This window comes from Python bivittatus, unplaced genomic scaffold (assembly GCF_059951505.1).
Source record: "Python bivittatus isolate LINGU-HERP-01145 unplaced genomic scaffold, Pbiv_v1 ctg000470_np1212, whole genome shotgun sequence".
NCBI lineage: Eukaryota > Metazoa > Chordata > Lepidosauria > Squamata > Pythonidae > Python > Python bivittatus.
In genome coordinates, this window is record NW_028277065.1 from 3,374,000 (window position 1) to 3,395,975 (window position 21,976).

General features: G+C 35.4%; 4 protein-coding genes across 4 annotated transcripts; all 4 read left to right on the forward strand.

The window, feature by feature from the left end:
* On the forward strand, positions 1 to 1,013 carry LOC148215640 (olfactory receptor 10A7-like). Its single transcript, XM_088143069.1, has one exon. It carries the CDS (start codon positions 13 to 15, stop codon positions 964 to 966), a length of 954 nt encoding a protein of 317 aa, XP_087999195.1. The 5' UTR covers positions 1 to 12; the 3' UTR covers positions 967 to 1,013.
* A 4,757-nt stretch (positions 1,014 to 5,770) lies between these two features.
* Positions 5,771 to 6,748, forward strand: LOC148215641 (olfactory receptor 10A7-like). Its single transcript, XM_088143122.1, has one exon. It carries the CDS (start codon positions 5,783 to 5,785, stop codon positions 6,746 to 6,748), a length of 966 nt encoding a protein of 321 aa, XP_087999248.1. The 5' UTR covers positions 5,771 to 5,782.
* A 6,628-nt stretch (positions 6,749 to 13,376) lies between these two features.
* LOC148215642 (olfactory receptor 2AP1-like) lies at positions 13,377 to 14,327 on the forward strand. Its single transcript, XM_088143123.1, has one exon. It carries the CDS (start codon positions 13,377 to 13,379, stop codon positions 14,325 to 14,327), a length of 951 nt encoding a protein of 316 aa, XP_087999249.1.
* A 6,381-nt stretch (positions 14,328 to 20,708) lies between these two features.
* LOC148215643 (olfactory receptor 10A7-like) lies at positions 20,709 to 21,644 on the forward strand. Its single transcript, XM_088143124.1, has one exon. It carries the CDS (start codon positions 20,709 to 20,711, stop codon positions 21,642 to 21,644), a length of 936 nt encoding a protein of 311 aa, XP_087999250.1.
* The last annotated feature ends 332 nt before the right edge of the window (positions 21,645 to 21,976 follow it).

Genomic DNA, 21,976 nt, shown 5'->3' on the forward strand with positions numbered 1-21,976 from the left:
TATTGATGTATTATGAGAAAGACAGTACAGGGAAACAGGACTGTCACCATCACTCATTTCCTCCTTCTGGGATTTGGAGAATTACATGGTCTTCAGATCATCTTATTCCTTGTGCTCTTAGTTGTCTACATTTTGACTATTATGGCAAATTTTCTCACCATTCTTCTGATTCTGACTGATCTGCATCTTCACACGCCCATGTATTTCTTCCTGGGGAATTTGTCTTGTTTGGAAATGATATACAGTTCTGCTATCCTGCCCAAAATGTTGGCCAGTCTCTTAACAGGGGACAAATCCATCTCCCTCAAAGGATGCATGACACAACTATATTTCTTTGGCTTCTTAGCTAGCACAGAATGTTATCTCCTCTCTGTGATGTCTTATGATCGCTTCCTAGCCATATGCAAACCCTTACATTATGCAACTTCAATGACAAGCAGGCTTTGCATCCAGTTAGCAGCTGGCTCTTGGATCAGTAGCATGGTATTAACTTCTATATATTCGGTCTTGATGTTGAGACTTTGGTTTTGTGGTCCTAATGAAATAGATCATTTCTTTTGTGAGTCGCTGCCATTAATAAGACTCTCATGCAGTGACACAACCCTTGTGAAGTATGTCAGTGTATTTATGGCTTTTATATTAACTTCCCCCCCTTTTATTTTGACTGTCATATCTTACACATGTATCATTAATACCATTTTGAGAATTTCATCCAGTACTGGAAGGCAAAAGGCCTTTTCTACCTGTTCTTCTCACTTGATTGTTGTCTCTCTTTTTTATGGGACAATAATCATCACATATCTGATGCCAATGAGCAAAGGCAAGGAAAACCCCAGTAAAATATTTTCAGTTTTGTATACTGTCCTTCCACCCTTTTTCAACCCTCTGATATACGGTCTAAGAAATACAGATGTCAAAGAAGCTCTGAAAAAGCTCTTGCACAGACTTTGGAATGATATATTTTGACTTGAGGGCAAAAGACATTAAGGTTGCTATCCTCTACAGGGTCAGGTATAAAAGCCCCATTCAGTTGAACAATTTATGCAATAATGTAATACATGCTTAATTGGTAGTAAATTCCACTGAGTTTAGTGGGGTTTATTGTCATATAAGTAGTACAGATTTACAGAGTAAATGATGATACTTTACAAAAATTAAAAGCAAGAAAAATAATTATTCATCTTTGTAAGTCTTGAAATGCTCACATGAAAAAGTACAGTATATGATCAAAGAGGAAACACTGATTTTTCCAATCTGGTTAGAAAGACAACCAAGATTTTAGCTCTGGGGTAATCCACTATGGAATCTTCTGCATCTAGCTTTGTTATGTTGTTGTTTCTGTTGCATAAAGATGCAATATAAATTTCTGATTCCAAAACTTTTACTAACAGTGAAGAAAAGCAACAATGTCAATAATAGGTCTTAGTGCAGAAAACAGATGAGACATGTGTAGGGAAATGTAACAACTGTTACTAAGTTAATAAGGTTCATACAAGGAATCCCACAGATAGAAAGCTACCTACATCAGGTTACTGTGATTCTCAAATCATTCCTTCCATTTACAAATATTCCTCACTATGAAGGCCAGTCTATTTGGATTAAGTCTGATCAGTGATTTGAGAGGGGAAATATAAGGACATTTCATTTGAATCTAGACTATTCCCATGCAGAGGAGGAGCCATTGAAAAGTTAGACATGATTTCTTCTACTGTTTGCTTTATGCTAATACCCCCCTTAAGCTGATAACCCCATACCTGATCAAATTCCTTGGTCATCCTGATCAGTTTTATTTACAAGTATGACTTTTGATCTCAAGTGACTCTATTTCATTAAAATTTGTCATGCAATAGGTAAGATTCACAGCAGTTTGATTGACATGCTTAATTAATAACTATTATTAATTTCATGTATGTAATTTTTTTATGGACATGTCATTGACCATGATAAAGAATCTGTGTCTATATCTATATATCTATATCTATATCTGTTTATCTATCTAGATTAGAAATGCTTCAGAAATTTGATCACTATGAATTCATTTGGATCTTTTATCAATTTTGCTTCATGGATTAATCTATAGATTAATAATTGATTATCAGATTTATTTCCACTTCCTGAATAAATATATGAATTGCTGTCTGTAAAGAAGCACAATCATGCAGGCTTATTAAGAATAAATTATTAAGTTTCATCAAGTAATTCAACTAAAGCATAGAAGCTTAGGTTTTGTTGCTGACTGTGATTGTGATACTGTAGATGTCTTTTATTTGAAATAAATAAATAAATAAATAACAAGGAAGGGAAAGCAAGCAGACCATGGCTTCTACAATTCCTTCCAAGCCCTTATTAATAACACAGTTCTGTATTATATAACCAGAAGGGAACAGAACTTAAGAATGGAGCTGTCAGCAGCATTCTGAAGGACTTCCCAACTTCCTCTCCCATAGGAATGTGTTAGGGAATTCTTTTGGGATTCTTTTTCCTGCATCCCCCTGCCTGATCTAGCCCAGTTTTGAACACTATTGTTCTGTTGGCTTTTCTCCCACACCAAATTTGGCCTGTTCTGTTCAGTTTTCAGAGAGTGATTTTGCTGATAAACAGATACCCAAACACCTTTTCACCATGCCATTGGCTTGGAAACAATAAACACAATGCAATTAAGATTTAGGAAAGGAAAATTCATAAATACTGTAAATATAAACAAGTTAAATGTATACAGGTGCATAATTTGCAGTATTTCAATTCTCCACACTGTATAGAAGGGTGTTCCTTTTTAAAATAATACATTATCTGTATATATTTTGATCTACAATGTTAGCCCCATTGTCTGAGAATTGCAAATGTCAACACTCATGTGGATTTGGTTTATTTATTTATTTAGAAAACTTATATGGTGGCCAATCTTACACATGATAATCATAGGCAGCTCACAATGAGATTCAATAAAAACAGAATAAATACAACCAATAGAAACCCACAACATCATCATATATCCCAACCACAATACCACAACATCCCACTGATTCTATGTTTATATTTACTGGGCTCGCTTCCATCCTAGCTAAATGCCTGGGTGAAGAGCCATGTCTTCACAGCACTTTAAAAAGTTAATAGTGTGAGGGCCCTCTCAATTGGAGGGGGAAAGCTGTTCCAAAGGATTGGAGCAGCCAACTATTAAATAGGAGAAGGGAGAGATAGAGCCTTGAGACATTCTAAAGAGAAGAAGCCTTCCCCCCTACCAACCCTGACTGGAACCAATCATGGAGGAAGGAGGAGAATCATTGCAAAAGAATGACCCCCGTTGCTAATTCCCAAAGCCAGTCCAGAAGAATACCATTGTCAATGGTATTGAAAGCTGTTGATATCCAATAGCGACATACCTCTCCAATCTTGACCCCTTCAAAGGTCATCCATAAGTGTGAGCAGTGCTGTCTCAGTTAGATGAACTCTAACTGAAATGGGTCCAGATAATTCACTTCATCCAGGGCCCTCCAATGCTGGGAGCCTATCACCCTCTCTATGACCTTCCCTAAAAAGAGAAGATTAGAGACTGGACAAAAATTGTCTAATATGCTTGGGCCCAAGGATGGCCTCTTAAGATGAGGGTACACCGTTACTTCCCTCAAAGCAGGCAGCACCACCCCCTCCCACAGTGAGACATTAATAATTGCTTGGACCCAACTGCATGCCGCCTTCTGAAAGGCTTTAATCAATCAGGAGGAGGATGGGGGGGGGGGGTTGGATGTATTTTGCTGCAACAATCCTTCTTCAAAGAATTATGTAGCAGTGAGCAAGGGAAGGAGATTAGATATAATACTTATGGCATCATATCTGTGTCTACAGCCACTTGCATAGATCATGATGATACAGGGATAAACTGAGGTGGAGGGCAAATCTGGACTTTGAGAGTCTGTAGATAGTGCCATGAGGTAGCTGTCTTTTCCCAGAATGACTGTCATGGGGAACCTGACCTTTGATAAGATACCCATTTACCAGGAAACAAGCTAACTCTTATTGCTGCAAATAAATATTATGCTTAAGGCTGTTGCATTGCTTTGTAGCATGCACACATATATTACAAAGATTGACCCAAAGGACAATGTGTGTGCCCACGTCAAGTGTCATTCAAGATGTCCTTAGTTTGGTCATATCTTTTGTTACCCATCATTCAGGGTGTTGGCAAGTGAGAAGGCCTATTTTAAAGGTTTACTTGCATAATTTTATTATTCTGCCAGAAGTAGAAACAAGTGAGGTATTAGATATCAAAGAGACACCAGAATTTACTTTAGATCCAAATGACTGTTATTGTGAAATAATTTTAAATGACATAGGCTAGGCTAGCTGGAGGGAGTGGAAAACTACTGAAACCACTAACTGTATCCTGGATTTTATTTAGAAATATTCCAAAAGTAGAGTTCAGAGTATGTTCAACTTAAATGGAAGAAGCTCAAAAGATTATGTGACAGCAGAGTGAATCCTGAAATTATTGCTTTTTACAGATTTATGCCTGCGTCAGTAAAGCTGTTTGTCCCTGTATATAAATGCTAGTTATTTGAAATGTTTGGAGTTTTCCATCCATATAGTTAGTGGTTTTAGTAGACACCACTTGTGATTGAAAGTATTCTGAATTATAATAAAATTTCTTGGCTCAATTGATTACCACTAGGTGATTCTTCTTAGAGTCTAGGTGGTTAAAAGAAAACAAAAAACATGACACTATTTATTAAAAAAAAAAAAAAAGGAATTGGAATTCCAAGATAATTCAAGTAAAATGTCCCAATTTTTTTTATTTTTATCTAGCATATTTGCCGAGACATCAAATTTCAAATAATATGTATTAGAAAAACAAATGTATTTGTCCCAAATGTTGTGTTCTTTAGAGATTCCACTGAATATTGGTACATTCGCATACTTTTCAATCTAAATTTAGCTCTTTCACATTACTTCATGCAACAGAACAGAACTAATTGCAAATGTGTATTTCATAATTTGTCAAAGGCCATTGAGGTTACATTTACTTTCCTGAAGTTTAAATAATCAACACAGGGAGGCTTAAATAAGATAGGAGATGTCAAAGAAACAGAACTGGATAGAAATAGGTTTGTTAACTATTTTCAAGATTGGTGAAGGAAGATCTATGTGTATACAGATATATATTACAGTGAAAGCATTTGGAGCCATTTCAAACTTGTATTTTTCATCTATTTGTTATTGAGATAAAATCTCTCCATGTTTTTTGCACAATTTAAATTTCAGCAACATGCATGCTATTATCAATCAACTCTTGAAGATATTGGGAGGGCTGGAAAAGGAAGCACATTTGTTCATTCATTCATTCATTCATTCATTCATTCATTCATTCATTCATTCAAGGTGAAACTTCTTCCATCTATGTTAGTCAACCAGTAATTTGCCAGAATACAAACAAGGAGATGAAATTGTTAGTTCAGTAGCATTTGATTAAACATTTTATACAGATCCAAAGAGTATCTGGTTTCATCTTCGTTTTAACCCACAATTTTCTTATGAACAAGTGTACAGTATTATAGCAATACAATATTAAGAATCTTTGTCCAGTTTGTGAAACACGGCTTTTTATTTTTTTTACTTGTAGTTTCAATGGAAATTGATTTTTTTTGGTGACACCATGAACTTAGTGTCTTGACTCCCTGTAGAGTGAAATTATGATGGATATTTCAGAATTTCAAACTCCACAAATGTTTTTCTACAGCAAGTGTGTACATTGATTTTCTGGGTGAGTACACATGTAATGTGAAATAAAATGCAAGGTAACCAGACTGTCATCACTCATTTCATCCTTCTGGGATTTGGGGAGCTTCATGGTATGCAAATGTTCCTGTTCTACTTCTTTTTAATTATCTACATTTTTACCATACTGGCCAATTTCCTCACTATTCTTCTGATACTGGCTGATCAGCACTTGCATACACCCATGTATTTCTTCCTAGGTAATTTGTCCTGTTTGGAAATGATGTACAGCTCTACAATCTTGCCTAAGATGCTTGACAGTCTCTTAACAGGGGAAAAATCCATCTCCTTCAAAGGATGTATCACACAGTTCTATTTCTTTGCTTTCCTATGTAGCACAGAATGCTACCTCCTCTCTCTGATGTCTTATGATCGATTTTTAGCCATATGTAAACCTCTGCATTATGCAACTGCAATGAGAGTTGCCCGGTGCATCCAGCTGGCTGCTGTCTCTTGGATCAATGGTACTGTGTTTACGTCTGTATATTTGGTCTTAATGTTACAGCTTTGGTTCTGTGGCCCCAGTGAAATTGATCATTTCTTTTGTGAATCCTTGCCATTAATAAAGCTGTCTTGCAGTGATACCACTGTTATGAAATATGCCGTTGCAGTCTTGGCTTATACATTCACTTTTCCTCCTTTTACATTGACCTTGATGTCTTACATATTTATACTGAGGACCATTTTGAGAATTCCATCTAGAACTGGGAGACAAAAGGCTTTTTCCACCTGTTCCTCTCACCTGATTGTTGTCTCTTTTTTTTATGGGGCATTAGCACTTGTGTACTTGATGCCAGACACTGAAGGAAAGAAAAACCCTAGTAAATTATTTTCCCTGTTATACACAGTCCTTCCCTCATTATTCAACCCCCTAATATATACCCTGAGAAATAAGGCTGTCAAAGAAGCCCTGAAGAAGCTGTTAGGTAGATTTTGGAAGACAAGATTGTTTACTCTTCATGTAAAAGAGATTCAGTAATGTACAGTTTTGTACTTGATGAGGCTTTCCTCTAAGAACATGGGCTAGGAATGCAGCCCAATTAAAAACAATAAAGGGGGGGTTTCCTTGGAGAATTCCTCTGATAAATTTCTTCATTGTGAAAATGGATAGTTCCACATTTCAGACAAATCCTCTTAGTGACAATTCTCCTTCTTGAACTCATCAAGAATAATCATACACTACACTTTTGGTTAGGGGGATCAAATGTAGTAAATTACTTCCACTTGCTGTTACATTGACTCAAAGAACTTTGATTCTTTATTTCTCATGCTAGTTCAATGCTATGTAGTAATCCAGATGTCAGAATTCATTTAAAAAGCTCTGTTGTATGACAAATTTGAATGGAAGATGAGAGTTATAGTTTCGATGAATTAATAGATGGAAATGATGAATTTTTAACATTTTCCATTTTAAAGTAGAAATATAAAGGATACAAATATAAAGGATAAATATTATCTGCTAGTATGGTTCAATGGTAGCACTTACAATATCTATTGACATCCCAGTTTGGATTGTGGATTTTCAGCTTCAGAAACACCTAATCAGAAAAACCTAACCTTCTTTAATTAATTATTAAATCTTATAATACCTAAAAAAAAATAATCTATATTTCCTGTTTTTCAGTTTTTTGCCTTCTCACTATCTAGGCAAAATAGGAATGTTTATTTTTTACTCCACTGAAAAATTAAAGTTGGCATATCAAATTAATCCATAATTGATATGGAAACTTTAATTTTTCAGTGGAGTAAAGAATAAACATTCCTATTTTGCCTAGATAATGAGAAGTGTTACTATCAATATAATTTTTTTCTGTTGAGCTTAGATTTTGTTTTGTTCAACAAAAAAAGTGTTTTGGATTTATTGGACTCCACTGGGCTTATATAGAAAAGACATGAATAATCATCACATGAAATCATTATATAGGATATGAAATGAATGCTTCATTTCATCAGTGTCCCATATTATTCTGTTTGGGAAAGACGTTATTGCCCATCTTGATGCAAGTTTGAAAAAAGATTCAATTGTACCAGTTTTTGTTTGTTTACTGTACTATATTCCTATCATATGGAAATTGACATTTGGACAAAGAAGGTGAGTTGCCTGTGCCATCCTTAGAAATAAAATACTTATCTTTCTGCCTTGGAAAGATAAATATCTGGACCCAACAACTCATCTATGTACAAAATTGATACTATTGCCTACCAATATGAATGAGGATTATACTGAAATATGTCTACTGTCCATTGAAATGTGAAAATGGAACTTGTATGAATGCATATGTAACCATGAATATATGCCCTGTCTGTTTTTCATTCTTTTTTTTTCCTTTTAGTTTCATTTCTTTCCCTTTTCTTTGCAACTCTGCATTTCTTATAGAAGAATGAATGAATAGCACTTCAACTCAACACTGTGGACTTCGTGTAAAATACTTTTTCATGCTCCTATAAGAAAATAGTTCCCTGTGACCTCTTCAGGAAGAACTTTTCTTGTTAGGAGAAATTTACTCTCTCTCTCTCTCTCTCTCTCTCTCTCTCTCTCTCTCTCTCTCTCTCACACACACACACACACACACACACACAACTTATTTGTATATGAAGGAGGAAAGCATGTTTTAAAAATCGTCTTTCTAGATTTGTCCCTTGTACTTGTTTCTTTATTTCAAGACTTATACAATGTATACTTTTTTATTTTAAAATGTATCAGAAAACAATACAATGGTTACATAATTAATATTTCAGAAATTTGGAGATACCCACGCTCCTTAGCCCTAATTCGTAGTGATGATCCTAATGATGTACAATTAAGATTGGAATAAAAATAATAAGTAGTCAAAATTGAGATTTGATGTTTCAAACCCACATCATTACATGTTCAAGAGAACAGTCAGTGATTGGTTTTCTTGCTGGTAGATGATGCTAGGTGGGATGGAAAATCACCACTTGGAATCCTTCAGTTTCTTCTTTGAAACTATTCCAGATTACATTGTGTAAGAGCAGCCATTCTGTCCAATTTCATTGCTCGGGCGCCAGAGTAGACATCATCAAAACAATGCAGTCACTTTGCTTTGCTATTAAAAATTGGCAGGGGGTGGAGCTGGAGGTGTGGCTATAGGGCTGCATGAAGCAGATCTCAGAGGGAGCTTCTTAGAATTCTTTGACTTGAACCCCCACCCAACCTTCACTGCAGTAATCTGTCCATGTAATCTATCCCTGCTGTCAGGCATCCTGAAGACATCCATTTCTCAAGCATGTGGAGTGAATTTATGTGGACATAGAAGCGCAGCCTGTAGATCTTCAAATACTGTAAATTCAGATGATCAAGCACATTGTTGGAGGAGAACCATGAATAAGAGAAAAGAAGTCAACACTATAAATCATAAAGATGTGTTTGAAGGGGAGAAGTGTTAGTAAGCACTATATACATGTTAAGCTGGGATGTCCAGGAGTAGTTTGGAAAGCCCTCCACTTCCACTCCAAATGATCAAGGAATTAAAAAAAAAATGAGAATAGAAAATAGCATCTTGAGTATATGTCAGCATATAATATTTACTTGGTAATTGGTGGGATATGGGCAGCTCTATTTTGGCTTGCAAGTTGTCTCTAAATTAGTCTTTAACCTAGCATGCATAGAATAGAATAAATATGATTGGGACAAAACTGGGTTTGTTTATTATTATGGCATACTGGCCAAAATGTGACCATATAAACTGTCCTGTCCTTACCTTTAGTAAGGAATGCTGTGTGTGGCAGAGGTATGACTAAGATTGGTACCCTAATCTACACCTTTCCTCTGTTATTAGAAGCATAATCTGATCAAAGGCAAGGCCATTCATTCATTCATTCATTCATTCTGCAATTTATAGGCCACCTGACTCCCAATGATTCTGTGCAGCTTACAATTAAAAGTAAAAATAAAAGTATAAAACACAACAAGAATATCATGAACGAATTAAGAGAAAGGGAAAGGATCTGAAGGAATGTGGTATGCTCTGTAGAGTGGGGCTGATGAATACCTGCAGGGAAGTGAAATGTAATTATGAATGAAGACATCAAATGTCAGAGAGTATGAATTGGTGTCATCTAGACTGCTGTGGGGGCGCATGAAAGTAGAACTCCAAAAGTTGATGACAGCTTCAAGGAACGGTGACAATGAAGAAAGAAGACAAGAGCTTTGCAACACATGGTGCAATATTCTGGAGAAATGTGATCCTGGGGGATAATATTTTGTTAGATGACATCAATGAATGGGTCTGAAAGAGATGGCAGCATATGAAAAATGTGATTGGGCTGTCACTCTGTCCATGCATACACAAGACAGAGGAATGAATCTAAACTTAAAAATGTAATTTATTTGACTGTTTAAAAGATTGAAAACATAAGTAGTGAAATCATTTATAGTGTCAAGATCACAGGAGTGATAGTACTGTTCTATGCTGCTTTGGTCAGATCACACCTGGAATAATGCGTCCAGTTCTAGTTGCCACAATATAAAAAGGCTGCTGAGGAACTAGACTGAATACAGAGAAAAGCACCAAAGTTGGTGAGCAGCTTGGAGGCTAAATCCTATGAACAGTGGCTAAAGGAAATATATGTTTTCCAAAAGATGAAGAGAGTAAGAAGGGGAATTTATTCTTTCTGGAACCTGAGGATAAGACAAGATCCACTGAGTGGAAACTTTATAGTAAGAGATCCAAATTTGAACAGAGGAGGAATTTCCTGACCCTGAGAGCTATTAAACAGTGGAACAGCCTGCCTCCTGAAGTTGTGGGTGCTCCATCACTGGAGGCTTTCAAGAAAAGAGTGGACAGCCATTTGTTCAGAAGAGTATGAGGCTTTTTGCACTGGGCAGGGAGTTATACTAGAAGAAATCCAAGGCCGCTTCCAACCCTATGATTCTATGATCCTAACAAGGTTAATATGTGTACTGACACATGATGTTTCCAAAAGATGGAGAAATGGATGGGGAAATGGAAGAAAAAATATAAGACATGTATACACTGGTAGATAAGGGGAATTATGGAGAAGAATATCAAAAGAAGTGAAAATGCCTGTGCATAAAATCATACTTATTTCAACTTTCTTATGTAGAAGTGAGAGATGGTTATGTCAGAAGTGTGTAAAAAGAAAAAAAAAGTTGGTGTCCTTTGCAGAACTTTACTTACCCCAAAAGGGAATAATGTGATGAGTATATATGCATGTCTGGTCATAATTTATTACTTTTATAAGTTGGCATTTGTGTCAGTTAAATAGTTAAAGAAAACACTTTCACGCTGAAAAATAATTAATAAATTACACTGTCACGTTCTGAGGAAAGAAAAGGCTCCAGCATGGTTCTGGTCCTGGGGGTGCAAAGCAATCAGGAATTGCCTTTGAGATCAGCCTGCCCACCTGAGAGGCAGGGGATATGAGTCAACTGACACCTCCAAGTGGAAGAGAAAAGAGCTTTAATTCCTACTCCAGTCTATGTGCTCCATTTCAATGGAAGTACAATAGAACAAAGCCAGTTCTTTCCCTTCCCCATTTTTACCTCCTTCCATGGCCCGTGAATCGTAAGATTGAAAAGGCATTTGGCTTTGCTATTTTGCTATCCTGATTATTTCAGTTATGTATCCCTGACACATTTCAATCACACTGGTGATGATTTACTTTCCTTTGACTGGTAAGTGAATCTTTACACATTAATTTAATCAGAGATAGGAGAAAGATTAGTTGATCCTACTGGGACAGCCTCATTTTTTGGAAGCTGAAGTTTTTGTAAAATGTCAGGTAAAATATATAGAATAAAATAAAATAGAATATCAGGCACTTGGAAGTCCTAATGATTTTGGTGGAAAGGTTCAGTAAGCTCCTAGACATCTACTGCTGACAGTCATGGAAATTACATTCATTTACTCTTGTGGAGATTTTGTTTATTTTTTAAAAGGAAATTTAAAAAAAAAAATCCCACTCCACATAAATTACCTACTTTGTTTAAACAACATAAATTAATTATTCTTTATGAGGCTGATTGATTAAAAAAATTAAAGCATCTAAGCAGTATCAAAATTGCAGTGATGGTGCTAAGAGAATTGGATATCCATTATAGTAACATTAATTCCTTAAAGGTATCTAGATCTCTTCCATAATCACTTTGTAAAAACTAACTCAATTTACAAATGGCATGGTATAGGAAGACCTTATTCCAAAGTGTTTTTTGAAGCTAAACAGGGATGTATCCCTAGCCTCCTTTGAAAAATCACTAATAGGACCATCTGTTCTTCCTTTGAAGTAAGACCCATTAATATTGCTGAAGCTTCTGCCTGCACCACTTAGATTTGGACTGAGCCTTAGGTAGTATCCAAATAGGTATTCAATAAGAATGCATTATATTAGCCTGTAAAACTGAACGAATGCCAATAAGAAAATTAAAGGGATACTAAACAGAGGCCTTCTATAGATACCTCTTTCATAACAGTGTGTTAGTGAGTGAAAGATATATATTACTATGCATGTTAGTCAAGTGAAAATCCCATGGACCTGGACACTGAGAGAACTAACTTTGAGGAAAGAAAATCACTAAAAAGTTATCAAGGTCATGCAGAGTGGTTTTCTAAATAATTGCATATTATATAAACCTAATGTTTATATAATCAAATATAAGGAATCAAAAATGGCACATTCAGCTTTGATTCCTTAAGGCCATGCCTGATGTAGAAAAATATGTCCAGCTTTTCTGAACCTCAAATACATATCCAGAATGCACAGTTCAGAAGAATAATTTATTGGTGAAAATTAAATATGGGATTTCTGAAATTTGGTTCATGCAAATCACTTATTTTTCTGGGAAAGTTTCTACAACCTTTTAAACTGCTCCTTCCCTTTTTAAACAAAGACTTTCTGCCTTAAGTGCATCACATTTTATTTTATGAAAGAAAACCAGCCCAGGTATTTAGGAACCTTATTCCACTTAATAAAGTAAACCACAGATATAATGATCAGTAGCATTTGATTAAGCATTTTGTACAAATCCAAACAGTACCTGGACCCATCTTAGTTCTAACTCACAATTTTCATATTTTCAAGTGTATTTTAATAACACAATATTAAATTTCTGCAATTTGTGAAATAGATTTTTTTTTAACATGTAGCTTTTAACAGAAATTGTCATTTTTTTCTGACAGCATGAACTTAGCTTCTTGACTGCCTGTAGAGTGAAACTATGTTGGATACTTCTGATTTTCAGATTCTACAGCTGTTTTCTACCACAAATGTATAAATTGACTTTCTGGACCAGTACACATGTAACGTGAAATACAATGCAGGGTAACCAGGGTATCTGGTTTCATCTTAGTTTTAACCCACAATTTTTTTATGAACAAGTGTACAGTATTATAGCAATACAATATTAAGAAGCTTTGTCCAGTTTGTGAAACACGGCTTTTTATTTTTTTTACTTGTAGTTTCAATGGAAATTGATTTTTTTTGGTGACACCATGAACTTAATGTCTTGACTCCCTGTAGAGTGAAATTATGATGGATATTTCTGAATTTCAAACTCCACAGATGTTTTTCTACAGCAAGTGTGTACATTGATTTTCTGGGTGAGTACACATGTAATGTGAAATACAATGCAGGGTAACCAGACTGTCATCACTCATTTCATCCTTCTGGGATTTGGGGAGCTTCATGGTATGCAAATGTTCCTGTTCTACTTCTTTTTAATTATCTACATTTTTACCATACTGGCCAATTTCCTCACTATTCTTCTGATACTGGCTGATCAGCACTTGCATACACCCATGTATTTCTTCCTAGGGAATTTGTCCTGTTTGGAAATGATGTACAGCTCTACAATCTTGCCTAAGATGCTGGACAGTCTCTTAACAGGGGAAAAATCCATCTCCTTCAAAGGATGTATCACACAATTCTATTTTTTTGCTTTCCTATGTAGCACAGAATGCTACCTCCTCTCTGTGATGTCTTATGATCGATTTTTAGCCATATGTAAACCTCTGCATTATGCAACTGCAATGAGAGTTGCCCGGTGCGTCCAGCTGGCTGCTGTCTCTTGGATCAATGGTACTGGGTTTACCTCTATATATTTGGTCTTAATGTTACAGCTTTGGTTCTGTGGCCCCAGTGAAATTGATCATTTCTTTTGTGAATCCTTGCCATTAATAAAGCTGTCTTGCAGTGATACCACTGTTATGAAATATACCGTTGCAGTCTTGGCATATATATTCACTTTTCCTCCTTTTATTTTGACCTTGATGTCTTATATATTTATACTGAGGACCATTTTGAGTATTCCATCTAGAACTGGGAGACAAAAGGCCTTTTCCACCTGTTCCTCTCACCTGATTGTTGTCTCTTTTTTCTATGGGGCAATAACAGTTGTATACTTTATGCCAGACACTGAACAAAAGAAAAATTATAGCAAATTATTTTCTCTGTTATACACAGTCCTTCCCTCATTACTCAACCCCTTAATATATACTCTGAGAAATAAGGCTGTCAAAGAAGCCCTGAAGAAGCTGTTAGGTAGATTTTGGAAGACAAGATTTTTACTTTTCATGTAAAAGAGATTCAGTAATGTACAATTTTGTACTTCATGAGGCTTTCCTCTAAGAACATGGGCTAGGAATGCAGCCCAATTAAAAAAAACAATAAAGGGGGATTTTCCTTGTAGAATTCTTCTGATAAATTTCTTCATTGTGAAAATGGATAGTTCCACATTTCAGACAAATCCTCTTAGTGACAATTCTCCTTTTTGAACTCATCAAGAATAATCATTCATTATACTTTTAGTTAGGGGGATCAGAATATAGTAAACTACTTCCACTTGCTGTTACATTGACTCAAAGAACTTTGATTCTTTATTTCTCATGCTGGTTCAATGCCATGTAGTAATGTAGTAAAGATGTCAGAATTAATTTAAAAGACTCTGTTGTATGACAAATTTGAATGGAAGATGAGATTTATAGTTTTAATGAATTAATAGATGGAAATGATGAATTTTAAACATTTTCCATTTTAAAGTATAAAGTATATAAAGTATAAATGTTAACTACCACCATGGCTCAGTGATAGCACTTACAGTATCTATTGACATCCCAGTTTGGATTATGGATTTCATGTTCAGAAACACCTAATCAGAAAAACCTAACCTACTTCAATTAATTATTAAATGTTATAATAAAAAAAAAAAAAAACCAAATCTAAATTTCCTGTTTTTCAGTTTTCTGCCTTCTCATGATCTAGGCAAAATACAAATGTTTATTTTTTTTTTATTCCATTGAAGAATTAAAGTTTGCATTTCAAATTAATTCATAATTGACATGCAAACTTTAATTCTTCGGTAGAATAAAAAATAAATATTCCTATATTGCCTAGATAATGTGAAGTGTTACCACCAATATCAAATTTTTCAGTTGAGCTTAGATTTTGTTTTGTTCCAGAAAAAAGTGTTTTGGATGTATTGGACTCCACTGGGCTTATATAGATAAGAGATGAATAGATCATCATATGGGATATGAAATGAATGTTTCATTTCATCAGTGTCCCATATTATTTTATTTGGGAAAGAGGTTATTGCCCATCTTGATGCAAGTTTGAAAAAATATTCAATTGTACCAGTTTTTGTTTGTTTACTGTACTATATTCGTATCATATGGAAATTGACATTTGGACAAAGAAAGTGGATTGTCTGTGCCATCCTTAGAAACAAAATACTTATCTTTCTGTCTTGGAAAGATAAATATATGGACTCACCAACTCATCTATGTACAAAATTGATACTATTGCCTACCAATATGAATGAGGATTATACTGAAATAAGTCTACTGTCCATTGAAATGTGAAAATGGAACTTGTATGAATGGATATGTAACCATGAATATATGCCCTGTCTGTTTTTTATTCTTTTTTTTTTCCTATTAGTTTCATTTCTTTCCCTTTTCTTTGCAACTCTGCATTTTTTATTGAAGAATGGCTGAATAGCACTTCAACTCAACACTGCGGACTTAGTGTAAAATACTTTTTCATGCTCCTATAAGAAAATAGTTCCCTGTGACCTCTTCAGGAAGAACTTTTCTTGTTAGGAGAAATTTACTCTCTTGTGATGGACTGGCCTGATATCTCTCTTTCTCTCTCTCTCTCTCTTTCTCTCTCTCTCTCACACACACAACTTATTTGTATATGAAGGAGGAAAGCATGGTTTAAAAATCTTCTTTCTAGATTTGTACACTTGTACTTATTTCTTTATTTCAAGACTTATACAATGTATACTTTTTTATTTTAAAATGTATCAGAAAACTATACAATGGTTACATAATTAATATTTCAGAAATTTGGAGATACCCATGCTCCTTAGCCCTAATTTGTAGTGATGATCCTAATGATGTACAATTAAGATTGGAATAAACATAATAAGTAGTCAAAACTGAGATTTGATGTTTCAAACTCACATCATTACACATTCAAGAGAACAGTCAGTGATTGGTTTTCTTGCTGGTAGATGATGCTAGGTGGCATGGAAAATACCACTTGGAATCCTTCAATCTCTTCTCTGAAACTATTACAGATTAAATTGTGTAAGAGCAGCCATCCTGTCCAATTTCATTGCTCGGGTGCCAGAGTAGACACCATCAAAACAATGCAGTCACTTTGCTTTGCTATTAAAAATTGGCAGGGGGTGGAGCTGGAGGCGGGGCTATAGGGCTGCATGAAGCAGATCTCAGAGGGAGCTTCTTAGAATTCTTTGACTTGAACCCCCACCCAACCTTCACTGCAGTAATCTGTCCATGTAATCTATCCCTGCTGTCAGGCATCCTGAAGACATCTATTTCTCAAGCATGTGGAGTGAATTTATGTGGACATAGCAGTGCAGTCTGTAGATCTTCAAATACTGTAAATTCAGATGATCAAGCACATTGTTGGAGGAGAACCATGAATAAGAGAAAAGAAGTCAACACTATAAATCATAAAGATGTGTTTGAAAGGGAGAAGTGTTAGTAAGCACTATATACATGTTAAGCTGGGATGTCCAGGAGTAGTTTGGAAAGCCCTCCACTTCCACTCCAAATGATCAAGGAATTAAAAAAAAAATGAGAATAGAAAATAGCATCTTGAGTATATGTCAGCATATAATATTTACTTGGTAATTGTTGGGATATGGGCACCTCTACTTTGGCTTGCAAGTTGTCTCTAAATTATTCTTTATCCTAGCATGCATAGAATAGAATAAATATGATTGGGACAAAACTGGGTTTGTTTATTATTATGGCATACTGGCCAAAATGTGACCATATAAACTGTCCTGTCCTTACCTTTAGTAAGGAATGCTGTGTGTGGCAGAGGTATGACTAAGATTGGTACCCTAATCTACACCTTTCCTCTGTTATTAGAAGCATAATCTGATCAAAGGCAAGGCCATTCATTCATTCATTCATTCATTCTGCAATTTATAGGCCACCTGACTCCCAATGATTCTGTGCAGCTTACAATTAAAAGTAAAAATAAAAGTATAAAACACAACAACAGAAATATCATGAACAAATTAAGAGAAAGGGAAAGGATCTGAAGGAATGTGGTATGCTCTGTAGAGTGGAGCTGATGAATACGTGCAGGGAAGTGTAAAGTAATTATGAATGAAGACATCAAATGTCAGACAGTATGAATTGGTGTCATCTAGACTGCTGTGGGGGCGCATGAAAGTAGAACTCCAAAAGTTGATGACAGCTTCAAGGAATGGTGACAATGAAGAAACAAGACAAGAGCTTTACAACACATGGTGCAATATTCTGGAGAAATGTGATCCTGGGGGATAATATTTTGTTAGATGACATCAATGAATGGGTCTGAAAGAGATGGCAGCATATGGAAAATGTGATTGGGCTATAACTTTGTCCATGCATACACAAGACAGAGGAATGAATCTAAACTTAAAAATGTAATTTATTTGACTGTTTAAAAGATTGAAAACATAAATAGTGAAATCATTTATAGTGTCAAGATCACAGGAGTGATAGTACTGTTCTATTCTGCTTTGGTCAGATCACATCTGGAATACTGTGTCCAGTTCTAGTTGCCACATTACAAAAAGGATGCTGAGGAACTAGACTGAAAACAGAGAAAAGCATCAAGTTGGTGAGGGGCTTGGAGGCTAAATCCTATGAAGAGTGGCTAAAGGAAAGATATGTTTTCCAAAAGATGAAGAGAGTAAGGAGGGGAATTTATTCTTCCTGGAACCTGAGGATAAGACAAGATCCACTGAGTGGAAACTTTATAGTAAGAGATCCATATATGAACAGAGGAGGAACTTCCTGACTCTGAGAGCTATTAAACAATGGAACAGCCTGCCTCCTGAAGTTGTGGTGCTCCATCACTGGAGCCTTTCAAGAAAAGAATGGACAGCAATTTGTTCAGAAGAGTATGAGGCTTTCTGCACTGGGAAGGGAGTTATACTAGAAGAAATCCAAGGCCACTTCCAACCCTATGATTCTATTATCCTAACAAGGTTAATATGTGTACTGACACATGATGTTTCCAAAAGATGGAGAAATGGATGGGGAAATGGAAGAAAAAATATAAGAGATGTATACACTGGTAGATAAGGGGAATTATGGAGAAGAATATCAAAAGAAGTGAAAATGCCTGTGCATAAAATCATACTTATTTCAACTTTCTTATGTAGAAGTGAGAGATGGTTATGTCAGAAGTGTGTAAAAAGAAAAAAAAAGTTGGTGTCCTTTGCAGAACTTTACTTACCCCAAAAGGGAATAATGTGATGAGTATATGTACATTTCTGGTTATAATTTATTACTTTTATAACTTGACATTTGGGTCAGTTAAATAGTTAAAGAAAACACTTTCACACTGAAAGAAAAGTTAATGAATTACACTGTCACGTTCTGAGGAAAGAAAAGGCTCCAGCATGGTTCTGGTCCTGGGGGTGCAAAGCAATCAGGAATTGCCTTTGAGATCAGCCTGCCCACCTGAGAGGCAGGGGATATGAGTCAACCGACACCTCCAAGTGGAAGAGAAAAGAGCTTTAATTCCTACTCCAGTCTATGTGCTCCATTTCAATGGAAGTACAATAGAACAAAGCCAGTTCTTTCCCTTCCTCATTTTTACATCCTTCCATGGCCTTTGAATGGTAAGATTGAAAAGGCATTTGGCTTTGCTATTTTGCTATCCTGATTATTTCAGTTATGTATCCCTGACACATTTCAATCACACTGGTGATGATTTACTTTCCTTTGACTGGTAAGTGAATCTTTACACATTAATTTAATCAGAGGTAGGAGAAAGATTAGTTGATCCTACTGGGACAGCCTCATTTTTTGGAAGCTGAAGTTTTTGTAAAATGTCAGGTAAAATAAAGCATGTTTCTCTGTAATAGAATATCAGGCACTTGGAAGTCCTCATGATTTTGGTGGAAAGGTTCATTAAACCCTTAGACATCTACTGCTGACAGTCATGGAAATTACATTCATTTACTCTTGTGGAGATTTTGTTTTTTTTTTAAAAGGAAATTTTAAAAAAAAATCCCACTCCACATAAATTACCTACTTTGTTTAAACAACATAAATTAATTATTTTTTATGAGGCTGATTGATTAAAATAATTAAAGCATCTAAGCAGTATCAAAATTGCAGTGATGGTGCTAAGAGAATTGGATATCCATTATAGTAACATTAATTCCTTAAAGGTATCTAGATCTCTTCATAATCACTTCATAAACTAACTCAATTTACAAATGGCATGGTATAGGAAGACCTTATTCCAAAGTGTTTTTTGATGCTAAACAGGGATGTATCCCTAGCCTCCTTTGAAAAATCACTAATAGGACCATCTGTTCTTCCTTTGAAGTAAGACCCATTAATATTGCTGAAGCTTCTGCCTGCACCACTTAGATTTGGACTGAGCCTTAGGTAGTATCCAAATAGGTATTCAATAAGAATGCATTATATTAGCCTGTAAAACTGAACGAATGCCAATAAGAAAATTAAAGGGATACTAAACAGAGGCCTTCTATAGATACCTCTTTCATAACAGTGTGTTAGTGAGTGAAAGATATATATTACTATGCATGTTAGTCAAGTGAAAATCCCATGGACCTGGACACTGAGAGAACTAACTTTGAGGAAAGAAAATCACTAAAAAGTTATCAAGGTCATGCAGAGTGGTTTTCTAAATAATTGCATATTATATAAACCTAATGTTTAAAAGATGGCTTGGTGTGAATTACAGGTATACTAATTGCTTTCATAATTTTTAAGCCATTGTGATCATTTTGATTCTCTGAGGAATCAAAAATGGCACATTCAGCTTTGATTCCTTAAGGCCATGCCTGATGTAGAAAAATATGTCCAGCTTTTCTGAACCTCAAATACATATCCAGAATGCACAGTTCAGAAGAATAATTTATTGGTGAAAATTAAATATGGGATTTCTGAAATTTGGTTCATGCAAATCACTTATTTTTCTGGGAAAGTTTCTACAACCTTTTAAACTGCTCCTTCCTTTTTAAAAAAAGACTTTCTGCCTTAAGTGCATCACATTATATTTTATGAAAGAAAACCAGCCCAGATATTTAGGAACCTTATTTCACTTAATAAAGTAAACCACAGATATAATGATCAGTAGCATTTGATTAAGCATTTTGTACAGATCCAAACAGTACCTGGACCCATCTTAGTTCTAACCCACAATTCTCAAGTGTATTTTAGTAACATAATATTAAATTTGTGCAATTTGTGAAATAGATTTTTTATTTAACATGTAGTTTTCAACAGAAATTGACATTTTTTTTTTTCTGACAGCATGAACCTAGCTTCTTGACTTCCTGTAGAGTGAAACTATGTTGGATACTTCTGATTTTCAGATTCTACAGCTGTTTTCTACCACAAATGTATAAATTGATTTTCTGGGTGAGTACACATGTAATCTGAAATAAAATGCAAGGTAACCAGACTGTCATCACTCATTTCATCCTTCTGGGATTTGGGGAGCTTCATGGTATGCAAATGTTCCTGTTCTACTTCTTTTTAATTATCTACATTTTTACCATACTGGCCAATTTCCTCACTATTCTTCTGATACTGGCTGATCAGCACTTGCATACACCCATGTATTTCTTCCTAGGTAATTTGTCCTGTTTGGAAATGATGTACAGCTCTACAATCTTGCCTAAGATGCTGGACAGTCTCTTAACAGGGGAAAAATCCATCTCCTTCAAAGGATGTATCACACAATTATATTTTTTTGCTTTCCTATGTAGCACAGAATGCTACCTCCTCTCTGTGATGTCTTATGATCGATTTTTAGCCATATGTAAACCTCTGCATTATGCAACTGCAATGAGAGTTGCCCGGTGCGTCCAGCTGGCTGCTGTCTCTTGGATCAATGGTACTGTGTTTACCTCTGTATATTTGGTCTTAATGTTACAACTTTGGTTCTGTGGCCCCAGTGAAATTGATCATTTCTTTTGTGAATCCTTGCCATTAATAAAACTGTCTTGCAGTGATACCACTGTTATGAAATATGCCGTTGCAGTCTTGCCTTATATATTCACTTTTCCTCCTTTTACATTGACCTTTATGTCTTACATATTTATCCTGAGGACCATTTTGAGAATTCCATCTAGAACTGGGAGACAAAAGGCTTTTTCCACCTGTTCTTCTCACCTGATTGTTGTCTCTTTTTTCTATGGGGCAATAACAATTGTGTACTTAATGCCAGAAACTGAACGAAAGAAAAATTATAGCAAATTTTTTTCTCTGTTATACACAGTCCTTCCCTCATTATTCAACCCCTTAATATACACCTTGAGAAATAAGGATGTGAAAGAAGCCCTGAAGAAGCTGTTAGGCAGATTTTTTGTTCTTCTTTAAAAGAGATTCAGTAATGTACAATTTTGTACCTGATGCGGCTTACCCCTTATAAACAGTGTAAGAATGCAGTCGAAAACATTGAGCAGGGGGATAGTTCCACATTTTGGACTACTAATCTTATTTGAAATTCTTCTTCTTGGACCTAATGAGAATGATCATCCATTTTTGTTTTAGCTAGTTGGACTGCATCAGGATCAAAATAAAATAAACTAGTTCTAACTGCTGTTATATTGACACAAAGCATTCTCATTGTTTTTCTCATACTAATTTGATGGTATGGAGTAATCCAGATTTCAATATTAATTTAGAAAAAACACTTTGTTGTATGACAA